General features: G+C 38.5%; 1 protein-coding gene across 3 annotated transcripts in view; it reads left to right on the top strand.

Annotated features, from left to right (window-relative positions):
- DPP4 (dipeptidyl peptidase 4) overlaps positions 1–13,793 on the top strand; it is a 109,062-nt gene that overhangs the window by 87,619 nt on the left and 7,650 nt on the right. For all 3 annotated transcript variants that reach the window (XM_040475193.1, XM_040475194.1, XM_040475192.1), the window contains 5 exons: positions 886–955; positions 3,288–3,482; positions 6,194–6,248; positions 6,838–6,937; positions 9,308–9,372. In XM_040475193.1, the coding sequence (XP_040331127.1) occupies positions 886–955; positions 3,288–3,482; positions 6,194–6,248; positions 6,838–6,937; positions 9,308–9,372 (485 nt within the window). The remainder of the gene's footprint in view (positions 1–885; positions 956–3,287; positions 3,483–6,193; positions 6,249–6,837; positions 6,938–9,307; positions 9,373–13,793) is intronic.

Raw genomic sequence — 13,793 nt, 5'->3', positions numbered from 1 at the left:
GAAAGAAAGAAAGAAAGAAAGAAAGAAAGAAAGAAAGAAAGAAAGAAAGAAAGAGAAAGAAAGAAGCAGCTCTAGAGATAATGGATTTTTTTCGCCTTCAAGCTAAATCTACTGAAGCTGGAAATAATCTGATTAAAATATGAAACATCTCTCTCTCTCTGTCTGTCTCTGTCTCTGTGTGTGTGTCTTTAACATTTATTAGTCTAACTCATCATCTTGAATTTGGGAGCAAAGGAAACCAATTCATTACTTAGGGCAAATTTTATTAAACTGATGCTAAATCAAGCACAGAGAATAAAACAGATCTGCAGACCATACAGAACGTTCACAACAGTCTGCGCCGTGTAAACCTGATTTCGTTCTGTGAAACACAGAGCTGAGAATGGGAACTCAGCTTTGCGGCCTGGGATGGCAATAAGAATTACAAAAATGTTATTAAATCAGAATTTTAAAATAAAGTTGGGGCCAACTAAAAATCCTAAACATCTTCAAGGAAATTCAAGAAGAGGAAAACATTTTGGAGGAAAGCTTAGAACATAAGCCATAAACAAACTAGATAAGTAGATCAGATGCCAAAGAACAGAATCATAAAAACAAAACATTAGCAATTCTAAGATGCACTTTTATTTTACAAGGCACCAATGTATTTAATAGATACATTAGAAAAGACTTTATGGCTTTAATCTTAACTAGTATCCTAACCTGAAAGAGAATATTTTTATAGCTTAAAAACATGCTGAATCCAAGCAGTTCATTTTCTTTCTCAATTCTAATTTAACAAATTGTTGACTACTAGCTATGATTTATCACTGACAGGGATAAGAGACCTAGATCATGTGCTAATAATTATTCTTAATTTACTAATTAATCTTTCTGTTTGTTTAGAATTTTGGTATCAGATGATTTTGCCTCCTCATTTTGATACATCCAAGAAATATCCTCTCCTAATAGACGTGTAAGTATTCAAGAGGAAGGAACAATTTGGAAGTTAACCACTGTACATGTTTTTACCCAAGGGCAGTTTACAGAAAATTAACGTTTAAAAAATGTTAAAAAAAGAAAAAAATCCTTCCTCTCTTCCTGAATCATTGTAAGCAGTTTTACTGTTTCCTTCTCCCATTTTGCAATCACAACCCAAATCTTTGTTTTCTACCATCTTTCTAATGGAGAGAGTAGACACCCTTCTGTCATAATTTTGTTCTGATCTGTTTCTCTGCACTACAAGAGAATTTCAAAGAATTTTCAGGTCCCAGTTTTATCCTTACCTCTTGCCCATTTTAACATGTAAGAGATAGGTATTAATAGTATTAACAATTTCTTTACCCCCAAGTTTCCCCAAACATCTTGAATGGTGGCCTTTGATTCACTAGGACATCAGGTTTCTTTTCCATTAGTTTCTAACATATCACTGCCTGGTATTTTCCACTTGCATCTTTGGTGAAGAGACGATGTGATACAGGAAATCATTCATTATAATCCAAACGTCTTCAGGTGTTAGAGAAAGTTCTGAAACACAAATCTTTGAGCAGTAAATGTAAACTCATGCAAATTCTAAATATGGCATCTTTGTAAAATATTTTTGATAATTACTGGGAATATATTTTACTTTAGTCCTTCTAAAATTGCCCTGAACTCACATATGATGCCACCATGCCACTCTTCCTGTCCTTGCTTGTCTCATTTCCTTTATTAAAAACAAAACAAAAACAAACCAACAAATGTGCTGGGGACCTGCTGCACACCAGGTGATTTGCAAACCTATATGAGTTCTATTGCGCCCATTGTATGGGGAGGGGGAAGGGAGGGACGTTAATATCCAACACAGCCTGTTGCACTGTATTTACAGTTCCATGTAAACAAAAAAAAGCTCAAAGAAAGAGAAAAAAGGTATTTTAAACCTCAAGAGATGCTGTTTGATTTTCAGTAAGCCTTATTACTTTGACTACAGTGACACTAGTTTGCTTTAGGTTTCAAACCCCCTACTGAAAACAGATCCTTTAGAAAACAGTGATATTTTTATCTTCTTTGACTACCTAGTAAGGAATGATTAGACCTCTCTTTTATAAGGAAAGTTTTAAAAAACAGAGTAAATTTACTGCCTGTTTTTTTCAGTTATTTTCCTCTTCCCATCCTAACATGTCTAAATCTTTGCTTTCTATTTCTTAAAATAATGTTGTTTAATCTTAGTGGGTTAGGTAACTTGACACATAACTAATATTAAGGGAAGCTATTACTCTACCATATCTAATATCATTGAATCTAATATCATTTCACATGTTGTTAAAAAATGTTTGCTCACCCAAGAAATGCATGAGAGCATTTGTCTCTTTAAAGTTAGAATGTTACAATATTTAGTTTAAAATTAAAGTACTATAGTGTTTGTTTAAAATCAAACTTCTTTTGACTTCTTTCACTAGGAAGAGAAAAGGCATGTTGTGGAGGGGACAGTGAACAGATCAGTAGGAGAAATGGGCTTGGAGGGAGAGGTATAGGAGAAGGTCTGGGTCCAGGAGTCTCGTAGATCGTGCAAAGATGACATATTTAAATGTGATGCAAGGAGCTATCAGGAGCTTGTCTTGATTAACAAATGGAAATGAGAGGGCTTGATGGAAAGTGTGCATCCAGCTGTTTGGGAGTGGGAGTTAAACACGTTAATAAGTAGAATGCTGAACAACAACATGCCCATTTTTCAATACAGTCTACTTCTTTCTCCTTTGAAGTTTTAAGGAGTAGCATTCATTCATACTTTGGCCCATTCCACAATGACTCGTGCACATTTGTGGCCTTAGTGTGCAACCCCATCTGGGGTTGCGGGGAAAACAGTGCATATTATACACCAAAGTGGTCCTTAAGGAAGTTCCAGCCTAGGAAATACATTTGTAGTCGAGAAGTGTTGGTAAGCCAGGGAGGAAGGATATATTCAAAGCTGCCTTTATTGTCATTCTCATTAATTTTTCCTAACACAACTTCCCTGTCCCAACTGTTAAGTCTTTATTTCTTTGATTTCCAAGAAACATACGACTTAGAAAATGTTAGCCTGTGAAGTCTGTGTTTGATACCAGTCTTCAAAGATAATACTGATGGGCATCTTTGAAGGAAACACACAGCCATTATAGTCATGTTGCCAAGTTTTAGAGGGACCATTGTGGGCACCCTGGTGGCTGGCACAATTTCAGGCTCATGATCTGGAAAGATGCATACTTATTGTCCACAGGGAGTAGAAATATAAGCACTCCTCATTTGATTCAGAAAAACCACAAAGGCTAACAATTTGGGATTTTTCACAGATATGCAGGCCCGTGTAGTCAAAAAGCAGACGCTATCTTCAGACTCAACTGGGCTACTTACCTTGCAAGCACAGAAAACATTATCGTAGCTAGCTTTGATGGCAGAGGAAGTGGTTACCAAGGAGATAAGATCATGCACGCAGTCAACAGAAGACTGGGAACATTTGAAGTTGAAGATCAAATTGAAGCAGCCAGGTGAGTGACTAGGAGATGAATTCTAAGATCATCTGATTTTCCTCCCTCAATTTATATTTCCAAGTTGTAAAGCGTAAAGAATGTGGAGTGTTTTGGGATGCACCTTTCATCTTTGGGGTGTATTTTCATGAAGATAATCACATTTATGTAAAAATGTATGTCATTATAGACGTATATAAAGGTTAAAGAAGACACAGCTCTTAAATTCCTCTGTGTGACTCTAGAAAGATAGTTGGTATATGTGCTACCACCCTCTAGGAACAGAGACTCAAAATTCAATTAATACATGGACAAACTGAGGGATAAACGCACTCCTGAGGAAACACCTAACTCAACAAGTGAGCCATCCCTGTAGTCAAGTACAAGTGAAGGAGTTCAGTGTTCCTTTAGAATGTAAGAAGCTACACTACACGTGACAGCTATGAAGTCCTAGGAGTGGCTCTTACAGTCTGGATGAGGGTCACTTCGCCATTTGGGGGAAATTGTGGAGCAAAAGCCATCTTCACTAACAATTATAAGGGTTTCATTAAGTATGAACCACATCTCATTCTCGTGCTTTCCAGTCACGGGACCATAGATAGACATGATCTGGCTTAAGAGAGATTTTAATCATGAATAATGGTCACCATGTAATGCACATGTAACATGGGCAATGTTTTGCCTGCATTGTCATGAGAACCGCACAGCAGCCCTGCAAGGTAGGCGTCTGTACCCCATATTTCAGGTATAAAAAAATTGCAGCACCTTAGGTAATTTGCCAGGGGAAGTCAGGATTCGAATCCAGTCTCCCAACTCACATACAGCTGCATTCAACTGGTAAATGGGAAATGTAGTCTTTTAAGGTTCTATAACCAACTGCATGGATGTCTAGGGAGACATTATAAGCGGTTGATTTAAAACAATGTTGTGGAATCATAAACTAGCAAATGCAGGAAAACTGTGAATGAATAAGTGGGTGGAAGAAAATGCTTTTAAAAACAAGGAACAACCAAAGAGAAGATGACAGAAAATTTAATAAGTATCCGTAAGTCTCTTACACCAAAGTTAATGATTTGCTATTTTCCTTTAAAGTAAAAAAGAGAGAAAGGGAGGTTTAGATTAGAAAGAAGATGAACTGGTTCAGGAGTAATGCTGTGATATTTTAAATCTAAATGTTTACCCAAATTGATCCTCTGTGAGAGAGGGCAGAGTTTCCATGGCTTCTCAAATCCAACATTACAGAATTGGGTGTCCACAATGTACACCTCCAGTTTAAGAAAATTAATGAGGGGCATTTGGGCCACTCGGTCAGTTAAGCGGCCAGCTCTTGATCACAGCTTAGGTCATGATCTCACAGGTCAGTGAACTCCAGCCCTGCCTCGGGCTCTGAGTTGATGGTACCGCCTACTTGAGATTCTGTCTCTCCTCTGTGCCCCTTCCCCGCTTGTGTGCGCGCTCTCTCTCTCTCTCTCTCAAAATAAATGAACTTTAAACAAATAAAAAGTAAAAACTTAATGAGAATGTGTTTATACAACAGAATACTATTTCAGTGACTGAAAAGAACAGCATACATGGATGAGTCTCACAGGCTTTTGAATGAAAGAAGCCAGGCAAAAAGGTGTATATCCTGCATGACCCATTTTATATAAAGTTCAAAAACAGGTACAGATTGGAATCCTGAACATGAAGTGAAATGTTTTCTTTTTGCAAAGGGAGAAATGACCCAGAGGCTTCCAGGGGATAGTAATGCACTATATTTTAGTTTAAGGATATACTAATTTCCGTAAATGCTTATCAACTTGCACACTCATGATTTGGTGGACATTTCCATACATATATGTGGTCTAAGTTTTAAAAGTTTACAGGGAGAATATAATGAGTTGAAAACTACTTACTTTTAATTTTTGCTAATAATGCTTAACTCGGCATCCTAAGGCATATATCTACAATTGAAAACACAAAAATTCTCCCAAGTCACATACAGGTCAATGTAAGGGTCCCCAACCCACATCAATACTACAAAGTTAAAAGAGTCCCACTCGCTAGATTTCTCCTTAAAGGAAACAAATTACCTTTTGATATAAGGCTAAGATTAAGAAGAGGGTGCATAAAACATTTTTCTCATTTCTTTACCTCGATACCAATTCTGAACACAATTTAGTGGCAAAAAGACTTCTTACTTCATCAAGGAAAAAATGCTTCCTATTTAATGGGTGCTGAGCTAACTAATCAACACCCACCATAAGAAGGAATTTATTTAGAGAATGGTGTTTAAGTTCTCAGGTAGGGGGCCCAGAGACATTTCTAAGCCCCACCCAGATGTTCTCCATGCCTCTATATCTCTCCATGGTGGGGGCATCCTCTCTTAAACTGAAAAACATCTGGAGAGATTTAAATTCAATTATGTAAAGAAAAGTGCATCTGGGCTGCAAATTTTTATATAAAGCTGTGAAAAAAACTGCCAGGATTTGTTTTCTGTGAATCATACACACACACACACACAGACAAAATTTTTGTGGACCCCCAACAAAAGTAAACCTTGTTCGTCTGGCCCTTGAGTTTAAAATGACAGACATCCTTCTCAGGTGTTTATTTGATTGCTGGCAGTGATTAATCTTAGATTCCAATAGGATGAAACAGAGAACAAATGGCAGGGTTTCCTATCTGTGCACTTATCTTAGTTTCTACACACAAAGCCGTGCTAATTCATGGACTTCTTCCATGTATTTTAGACAATTTTCAAAAATGGGATTTGTGGACGACAAACGGATTGCAATTTGGGGCTGGGTGAGTAGTTGTTCGGTTAATGAATCTGTATGCATATAGTTGGTGAATATAATCCAGAGCATGATAATTTACCTTTGGCATGTAAATATTTAGAGATGGAAATCATGTATTTTTAATCTAAGAAGGTCCAAATAAAATGTCTTCGATCTCTAGGCAGTGAGTCCCTGTTGGTCAGGCATACAGCTTTGTTTATTCTGATCAAGGAGGGAGGTGAGGGAGGTAAGGAAAAGAGAGAAAGAAGTAGAATGGTGAGGAAGGGAGAGTAGGAGACAGGGAAGGAGGGAGATTTTCCTCACGAGTCAAAGTCAGTAAAGACCTAGTGTGTATTGATTTTGTTTTCTTTAATTAGTATCCAGCAAACTTTTGATGCCTTTCCCCCTTAGGCCTATCAAGAAACGGGATGAGGGCTCTGAAAGTGTAGTCTTTAGATATTGTCCAATTAAGGCCAATTTAAGCCCTTCTCTACCATGCTTTCTATCTCTGAAGAGGAACAGTATATAAAGATGTGAGAAATATGGAAACTGTGACTTGCTTACCATATGTCCTGAATTCCTTTACCTCCATAAAAATAACCGTTTCCATTCCTTAGTCATATGGAGGGTATGTAACCTCAATGGTCCTGGGAGCAGGCAGTGGTGTGTTCAAGTGTGGAATAGCCGTGGCGCCTGTCTCACGGTGGGAGTATTATGGTATGTAATTACTATCAGGTACCAAAAGATACGGAATGTTGACCTTAAAATTTTGATGACAAAACCATTCTTTTTTGAGTTTCAATGTTTCTACAGGAAATAAGCTGATTCATCGTAGATGTACTTTATGGATATCTAAAATCAAATGGTCTCCCTTATTCTGCTATTAATATCAAAAGCCTGGGTGATATTATTTGATATCTACACATTTACTTATCAATAAATACTGTTTTCCAAATTTCAAAACATCCCTAATGCTACATTTCTGCAGATAAACCCTTCCTTATCTTTATTCTGCTTTGAATTTGGGGGCTTCACATAATAGCAGAATAAAAGAAGCATGTATTTCTTTTTCTTCCAGTAAAGGTCAGATATAAGTAGGGCTCTTTAGGTGGGAAAAGGAGAACAGGGACAGGGAAGTTCCTAGGGGGTTTGTCTTTTCCCCACTGTCTCTAAGTTAATGAAAGCCACTCTAGGATCTCCTTTTCATCATTCAGAAAATAATTACATAAGGCATCATAATTCCCAAGGGGGAGGGAGTGAGCACTGGAACACTAGGTAGGTGGTGAGAAGATGAATTATTTTCCTCACCTCTTCAGACCCCATCTCAAATCCTTTATGTGATAGACTCATTGGTAACAAATATGCTTATTAAATATTTTTGGCCCCAATATATGGTAGTACCAATCTTGTGGAAAGCCCTTTTTTAAAGCCCAAGTCAAGAGATTTATCTTATTAAAGATAAATAAATAATAAATACATAAATAAATAAAATATTGCTATCTTTATGTTAAAAAAATGGAAAGCATAGTTACAACTTAGTCCATATACAAATGGTTTTGTTTTCGTAGAAACCTTTCCTATTTGATGCTAATTGTTCTGTTGCTTAGCCTGTTTTTGGAGACCTCTGGTGGCCAATAAAATAATAGAAGCAATCTTTATGAGTTTAGAAGTCTAATAAGAAGAGAGCTTCATTAAACGTATATGGACCAACCCAACTTTCTAGACATAGGAACATTCTAGAATTCTTACATATGTATTAATTTGAACAATTTTATTCAAAGATCAGATAGAAGGAATACATAAATGGTATTTCAAAGATGTATTTGTAGAAGTTTACAACTGTATTATGCATTGAAAATATACTCATTAAAATTTCAGAACTTTTCACACATGTAAACCTGATTAACATAATAAAAAAGGGTTATTATGTTCTAGGACAAGAAGAACTGAAGTCTTCTGCTGTTTGAGGAAAAATTTATTTTGTTCTTAAAGACTTTTCCCCTCCATCACATGTACAACCTAAATTATTCATATTTAAATGTTAAAATATATGAGCATTTTATGAAGATCTTATATTTTAAAACATCTTTAAAATATTATATTTTCTATATTAGTGTCCTCTAGATGTGTAAAATTACGTATAGCCTGTATTCCTTTTAATCAAAATGATAAAATATTGCCATTATTTATTTTGGAGGACAATATTTTGATCTCCATAGGAAAAACATAAAGAACACATGTGGAGTAACTAACACTCATTATCAATACAGTTTTTAAATCTACAGTGCCAGTCATTTAAAAAAGGTTAGAATGTTACCTGAGGTAGTTGTTGTCGTGTGTGTGTTGAGTGTCGTGTATATATATATATATGCACCCTGTTTTCAACCATATTTATAGATAAAAGAGCTTACATCATTTCAGCAGATATTAATGTAATCTATTTCACAGTACACAACTGTTACAATACCAAAATTGAGGGCTCACCACAAAATGAGAGAAAACAAATGTTTGACGTGCATTGTGTTGGAGTAACTGACATAATACAGGGAAATCTAGCAAATAAATGATACCTGAATTCTTTGTTTTCATTATAGTGAATTTTAACCTGCCAAAAAAATACATGATTTAAGTAAGCAACTAGTAAGTGAACATTATAAGGGGTTTCCAAAAGGAAATTAAGGTATATGCTTGTGTCAAGATCAAAAACTCCAGACAGTTGAGGCATTAAGTGACTTCCTAACTTAGATTCTTTGAGAGGATCAGATGATAATGTAAAGAGCCCTTACCTTGTAGCACTTCACATCTGATTTTTCTGCAGATGGTTTATTGGTTGGGTTTTAGATCATCTAGTTTGATCTCCCTCTGCCCTCATTGGTTCTGGCTAAGTGTGGAAAAACGTGAGTCTGAGCAGGTGTGTCTGGTTGTATTAACACACCCAATAAAAATGATCTCAAGGAGACACTCCTGAGGGGGATACTGTAGACCTGTGCACAAGTTAAGACATGTGAAAGCACATAAAGTAACTCAATAAAAGGAAGAAACGTTTTATTGTGTGAATTAAGCATTTTGAATTCTTTTTCATCACAGATTCAGTGTATACAGAACGTTACATGGGTTTGCCGACTCCACAAGACAACCTTGACTACTACAAGGTAAGAGATGAGAAACCAGATCCATTTTATAACCTATTTATAAGTTGTTTAAGAACATTTTTAAGTGCATCTATTCTAGAAAATATATATTTTTTATTTCCAACAAAATTCTTGTTAAAAAGAAATAACACAGGTGGTTTAGAGATACTCCAATAGCTTCCCCTACTATATTCTGCATAATTACAGTCTTTATCGTATGCTATATAGGTCACAATATGCATTCATTTGGAAATACAAAGCAACACCAGATAATTACTTTAATTATAAAAATTTCATTTAGAAAACATGTCAAATTCAACATATTCCTTTAGAGCCCAGAAGACTCTCTAAACCTTTAGCTATATATTAAAATGTCTATGGTATTATCATAATTAAGATGTACGTACAAGCCTATGATTTTCTTCTTCATACCAACTATGTACAGTTTGTTCGAACCAGGTTTGGGTAAAACAGGTGACGAGTAGGTACAGTTGGGCAACGCCCTGCAAAGCCCTTGAACCCACATTACTGAATAGCATCCAACATGGCTGGCTGATGGGAGACAAGTGGGCAGGTTGCTCTTCAGACAAGCTGTAGCATTTAGAATGTGGCCCGGAAGCAATGCTCATTGGCAGCGGCCTGTGCTAGTGTGGATGCCATGGCGGAGCCAGAGCACTGTCTCTGGTGCCACACTGGTGTCGCCGGGAGTGCTAGCCTAAGTCTAGGGACCTGTGTGGCACTTGGGCCCTTCCAAAACTTTCCTGAGTCTATCTGTCACGTTTGTTGAAAACGCCAAAACTTGCAGATGACAAAGTAAATCATCTCGTGTTTACATTCTCTGAGGGAAATTCAAAACTCTTCTCAGGACAGTGAATTAAAAAGCAAGAAAAACAAAAAGAGGAGTAAGTTACCAAGATTTCTCATCTGTGCCACAAGTCTCTGTACACGGGCTTCTGAGCAGTATTTCTACGTTTCTGTAAGGTGCCGCCATTGCTATAGATTCTGAATCCGTGTGGTCAAAACACCATAAAACTAAAATGTTGAGTTTTGCAACTTAAGTATACACAGTTTAGTTTTCTCCCTTTGTGCTTTATTTGTGAAGGCTCAAGGCAGAGGCCGTGCAGGGAGGAGCGTGTGGCTGTGTCTGGGCCTGCGTGTGTGTTTTCATCTGTTTTTCGGTCGAGATAGGAAAGTGACGACCTGTAATGTGACATGCACAAATCATCTTCCACTGCAAAGCGGTCCCATAGTCAGGTTGTCCCCATTTCCACTGGTTGTCCCCCCTAATACTTTGGACTCAGTTCTTCCCATTCTGTCTCCTCCACATCCGATAAGCTGCTGTAGACATCCTTTCCTTTCTTCGGCACCACTTTGCTGCTGTCACATGACTACCTGCTTTTGTAATAATAACCCAATTGGTGTCCCCTTCGCTTGTCTTTCTACACTCCAGTCTATACCACAAAGAGGTGTGAGATTAATCCTCACATTCTCACATACAACACTTTCATGGATCTTTTGTGTGACTCAACTGAATCCAACCCTCAGTCTTTAACCACGTGGTCAGCCTCCTTCTCACAGTGGTCTAGTTCGCTTGCAGTGGTCACTGCTCTCTGAATATTTCTGGACTTTTCCCTGTTCTGTTCTTATGCCTGGAATGTCGTTGCCCCTATATATCCATTTACTAGGAAATCTGTACTCCTCTTCCAGTGGACTGACATCCCCTTTGGCTCTTAGGACGTTTTCTCGTATATCTCTTACTCTTCAGGTTATCTTGAATTCATGGTTATTTTGTAGTCCCTTTTCCCCTCAGCACTATTATTAACTGTTCAAGTCTTTACTGGACATTGTGTTCTTTAGATTACCCAATGTGAACCTGAAAACCTTGCCTGATTTAATGTAAGAACTTTTGGAAGGAAAACAATTCTTACAAAAATTGCATGTCTCCATCACTTCTCTCATTTTCCATCTGGAGTTTTCTTGTCCGTAACTTGACCAGGACGCTTACGGTATGGCGTATTTGCTGGGTTGCTGAAGGGCTTTCCAAAATATCCCAAAGTACTAAAAACTCCTGGAACCGAGGTGTGCTGTCCAGGACCCTAACCCTGGCTCTAGAATCTGCTGGATGTTAAGTCAAAAGTTCATTTTAAAAATCCCGTTCTGAACAGTCTTTGAACCTAGAAGCACAGGGTCAAGTCCAAACCCTGACGTCTAGGGAAGTCCACGCCACCTACCCTAACTTCCCTCGACGAACATCAGCCACCAGGGCGTTTCCTCTTGGGCCAGCCCTCCCCCGATGGGATGATGGATTTCAATCTACCATTTCATCCTGCATCGTTCTCCGGATTTTCCTGTACGCTCCTCGTTCCCACATCGATCCCGCTCTTCCTCACCTCTGCTTGCCCCGAGGTGACCACGTTCATCTCTCCCCTTAGGTGTTCGCTGCATGAGGTCGTCATGTAAATAGAAGTCCCTTCCCACTGCCAATGGCAACACGCGCACACTGGGTGCACAGAGTCACTCTTACGCTTCACTGTACAGATGGCACCCGAGGACTGTTTAATCCTTCCACGCCAGGAGTCGAGTTTTCTTGGCACAAAATTCAGTGCTGGCAATGGACACATTAAAACTGCCAGTACCAGGGTGCTAAAGGTTCCCAATGTGTTGCTCAGAGGAATGATTTGGGCGGGTGAGAGTTAAGGTGTGTAGGGAAAGTGAGGCAAACGCGTTCACTGAATTGTTTCCACCCTGGTAAGTTGCTTCCTCAGAGTGTGGAGAGCTGAATCTAAGTGCCTATATTTGGTGCACAGCAGGCTTTAGAATAAAGCGGCCCTCCTTTGTTTTTTAAATAAGCCTGTGCTTTTGTCTCTGGCAAGAATACATTCAAAGATTCTATTTTCCTCCGAGGCCCCAGCTGCCCCTCTGGACCCCATCTTTTACTTTTCTTTCCCAGGTTGTTTTTATTTCTCTCTCTCTGCTTCTCTCCCTCCCTCCCTCCTCCCACCCTTTCAGAAAAGACAAAGAAGACAATTCCTTAGAGGCTTTCAGTACCCCGTGTATGTCTGTGGGTCAGAAGGAGATATTTTGAAAATGGTTCCCATTTAGTCTGACCCACGGACTCTCTTCAATACATCCAGGACAGGAAGGACCAAAGTGTGTAATAAGCAAGTCCCTGATCTTTGTTTACATTTGCAGCTAATGAATCATCAATCAGTAGCCAGGATTATTATAGCCTTTATAAGAGAAGACGATTTTTAATTTAAAAAGAATGAGAAAAAGAATTCATTATTAGGTCATTGATAACCCGGATTTGGAAGAATTTAGAGAAATCCACACCACCAAGAGAAGCACATTGTATGAAGTAAAGGTCCTACTTATGATTTAGGAAAGGGAATTTGAGAAACCATTTGTGTACACAAATGGAACAGGTAGGGATGCCATGTATAGTTGTTCAGCTTGTGCACTGCTAAAAGCAGTCTACGCTCCGTTCACTAAGACAGGCACCTCTGGGGCTGCATAGAACCAGAAGGAATTCCTTTTCCTATTCTTACAAAGCTGCCATATAGATTAGCAGACCCTAGGACTAAGGCTCAGACCCAAAGCAGTGATACGAACAGTGACTCCCTAAGACCCTTTGTAGATAATCACCCACCTACTGCCAAGTGGCAAGGCAGGAGCACTTTTAAAGGCAGTGAAGCCTGTGGAGACATCTTTTCACTGAAACAGTGAGTTTCAGTCCACAGCAGACCAAAATGGCGACAGATTTGAGCAAAGGACTCAGATAGGCAATGAGAAAACCCTCAGCCCCACTGGCAAAAAAGCAAATCGCAGCTGCAGCCATACCTTGAGGAGTATGTTTCTCACTAACACTGATGAGTGGTCTTTCATATGGTCAGTCATAGGTCTTTTAATCACACCTATTAAAAAAATAACATGTGGTAGACTTTCACTCACCCATTCAAGGTGCCTGGTATTTTAATTGTTCAGAAGTTTATTAACTTGTTGGTGAGACAAAGCATGCACACAAAATTTTCAAAGAGAATTAAAAGAGAGTAGGTAATAAACTATGAACTCAAATATGACAGAGTACCCCCTATGTGTGGAAAAGACCAGCGGCTTCCAAATTGTGATGAGCCCCAGGAATTTTGTAGCTTCCGAGCATGTAGGGCAGGGAAAGGAAGTGGCCAAGAAGTTAGGATTTCACCTTTCCCTCCCAAGCCCTCTCAAATGGTGTGCGTTTGTAGGGGCGTCCAGTTTCATTTATTTCATTCATTGTTTTCACTCATTCATTCAGTGCTTGCTTCTATGGCCGGACACTCTTCTAAGGTCTTTACGTGGATTATTCTGTTCAGTTCTCCCTCACGTTCTCTGAGATAAGTGCTCTAATTATCTTCCTTTTACTGACACTGAACCTGAGGCACAAAAACGTTGCATACATATAGAGA

This window comes from Herpailurus yagouaroundi, unplaced genomic scaffold (genome assembly GCF_014898765.1).
Source record: "Herpailurus yagouaroundi ecotype Mexico unplaced genomic scaffold, PumYag 140, whole genome shotgun sequence".
In the NCBI taxonomy this organism is placed as follows: Eukaryota; Metazoa; Chordata; class Mammalia; order Carnivora; family Felidae; genus Herpailurus; species Herpailurus yagouaroundi.
The sequence above is the reverse complement of the archived record's forward strand: the minus strand, read 5'-3'. Positions and strand labels throughout refer to the sequence as shown.